The sequence below is a fragment of the Nicotiana sylvestris genome, chromosome 2 (genome assembly GCF_000393655.2).
Source record: "Nicotiana sylvestris chromosome 2, ASM39365v2, whole genome shotgun sequence".
NCBI classification, from domain to species: Eukaryota; Viridiplantae; Streptophyta; class Magnoliopsida; order Solanales; family Solanaceae; genus Nicotiana; species Nicotiana sylvestris.
The window spans coordinates 54,311,256-54,312,121 of NC_091058.1; the positions used below are offsets into that span (position 1 = coordinate 54,311,256).

General features: G+C 47.0%; 1 protein-coding gene across 1 annotated transcript; it reads right to left on the minus strand.

Moving 5' to 3' along the window:
* Nucleotides 1-243: 243 nt before the first annotated feature.
* LOC138884928 (uncharacterized) lies at nt 244-591 on the minus strand. The gene has a single exon (XM_070165799.1). The coding sequence runs from the start codon at nt 589-591 to the stop codon at nt 244-246; it is 348 nt and encodes a 115-aa protein (XP_070021900.1).
* Between the last annotated feature and the right edge of the window lie 275 nt (nt 592-866).

The window sequence follows — 866 nt, forward strand, 5'->3', positions numbered from 1 at the left end:
CAAAACATTCCGAAACTCAAAAAGAATCCCCCTAACAACTCACAATAGCAGAAACAAACAGGGGGAATGTAGTTAATAGGGGAACGGGCGTTAATTCTTAAAATGATCTGCTGGGTCGTTACATCCTCCCCCTTTTGAAACATTCGTTCATCCTCGAATGAGCATAGAGACATACCTGAAGTAGTGAAAATATGAGGGTAACAGTTCCTCAGTCTCCCAAGTCGCCTCCTCGACCGGCTGACCTCACCACTGAACCTTCACCGATGCAATGTTCTTTGACCTCAGCTTTCGAACCTGCATATCCAATATCGCCACTGGCTCCTCAACATATGATTGATCCTCGTCCAACTGGACGGAACTGAAATCCAACATGTGTGACGGATCACCGTGATACTTCTGGAGCATAAAAACATGAAATACCGGATGAATTCCTGCCAAGGTAGGAGGTAAGGCAAGCTCATAAGCAACCTCCCCAACACACCGCAATATCTCAAAAGGACCAATAAACCTCGGACTCAATTTCCCTTTCTTCCCAAATCTCATAACGCCCTTCATAGGCAAAAACCGAAGCAAGACCCGCCCTCCAACCATGTAGGAAACATCACGAACCTTCCGGTCCGCATAACTCTTCTGTCTGGACTGGGCTGTACGGAGTCTATCCTGAATCACCTTAACCTTATCCAAAGCATCCTGTACCGAGTCTGTGCCCAATAATCTAGCCTCGCCCGGCTCGAACCAACCCACCGAGGACATACACCACCTACAATACAAGGCCTCAACATGGTGCCATCTGAATGCTAGACTGATAGTTGTTGCTGTAGGAAAACTCAGCCAATGTCAAGAACAGATCACAAGAACCTCCAAAC

What these genes read in the sequence shown, in the direction of transcription:
- LOC138884928 (XM_070165799.1), bottom strand. Translation starts at nt 591, where the DNA reads ATGGTTGGAGGGCGGGTCTTGCTTCGGTTTTTGCCTATGAAGGGCGTT.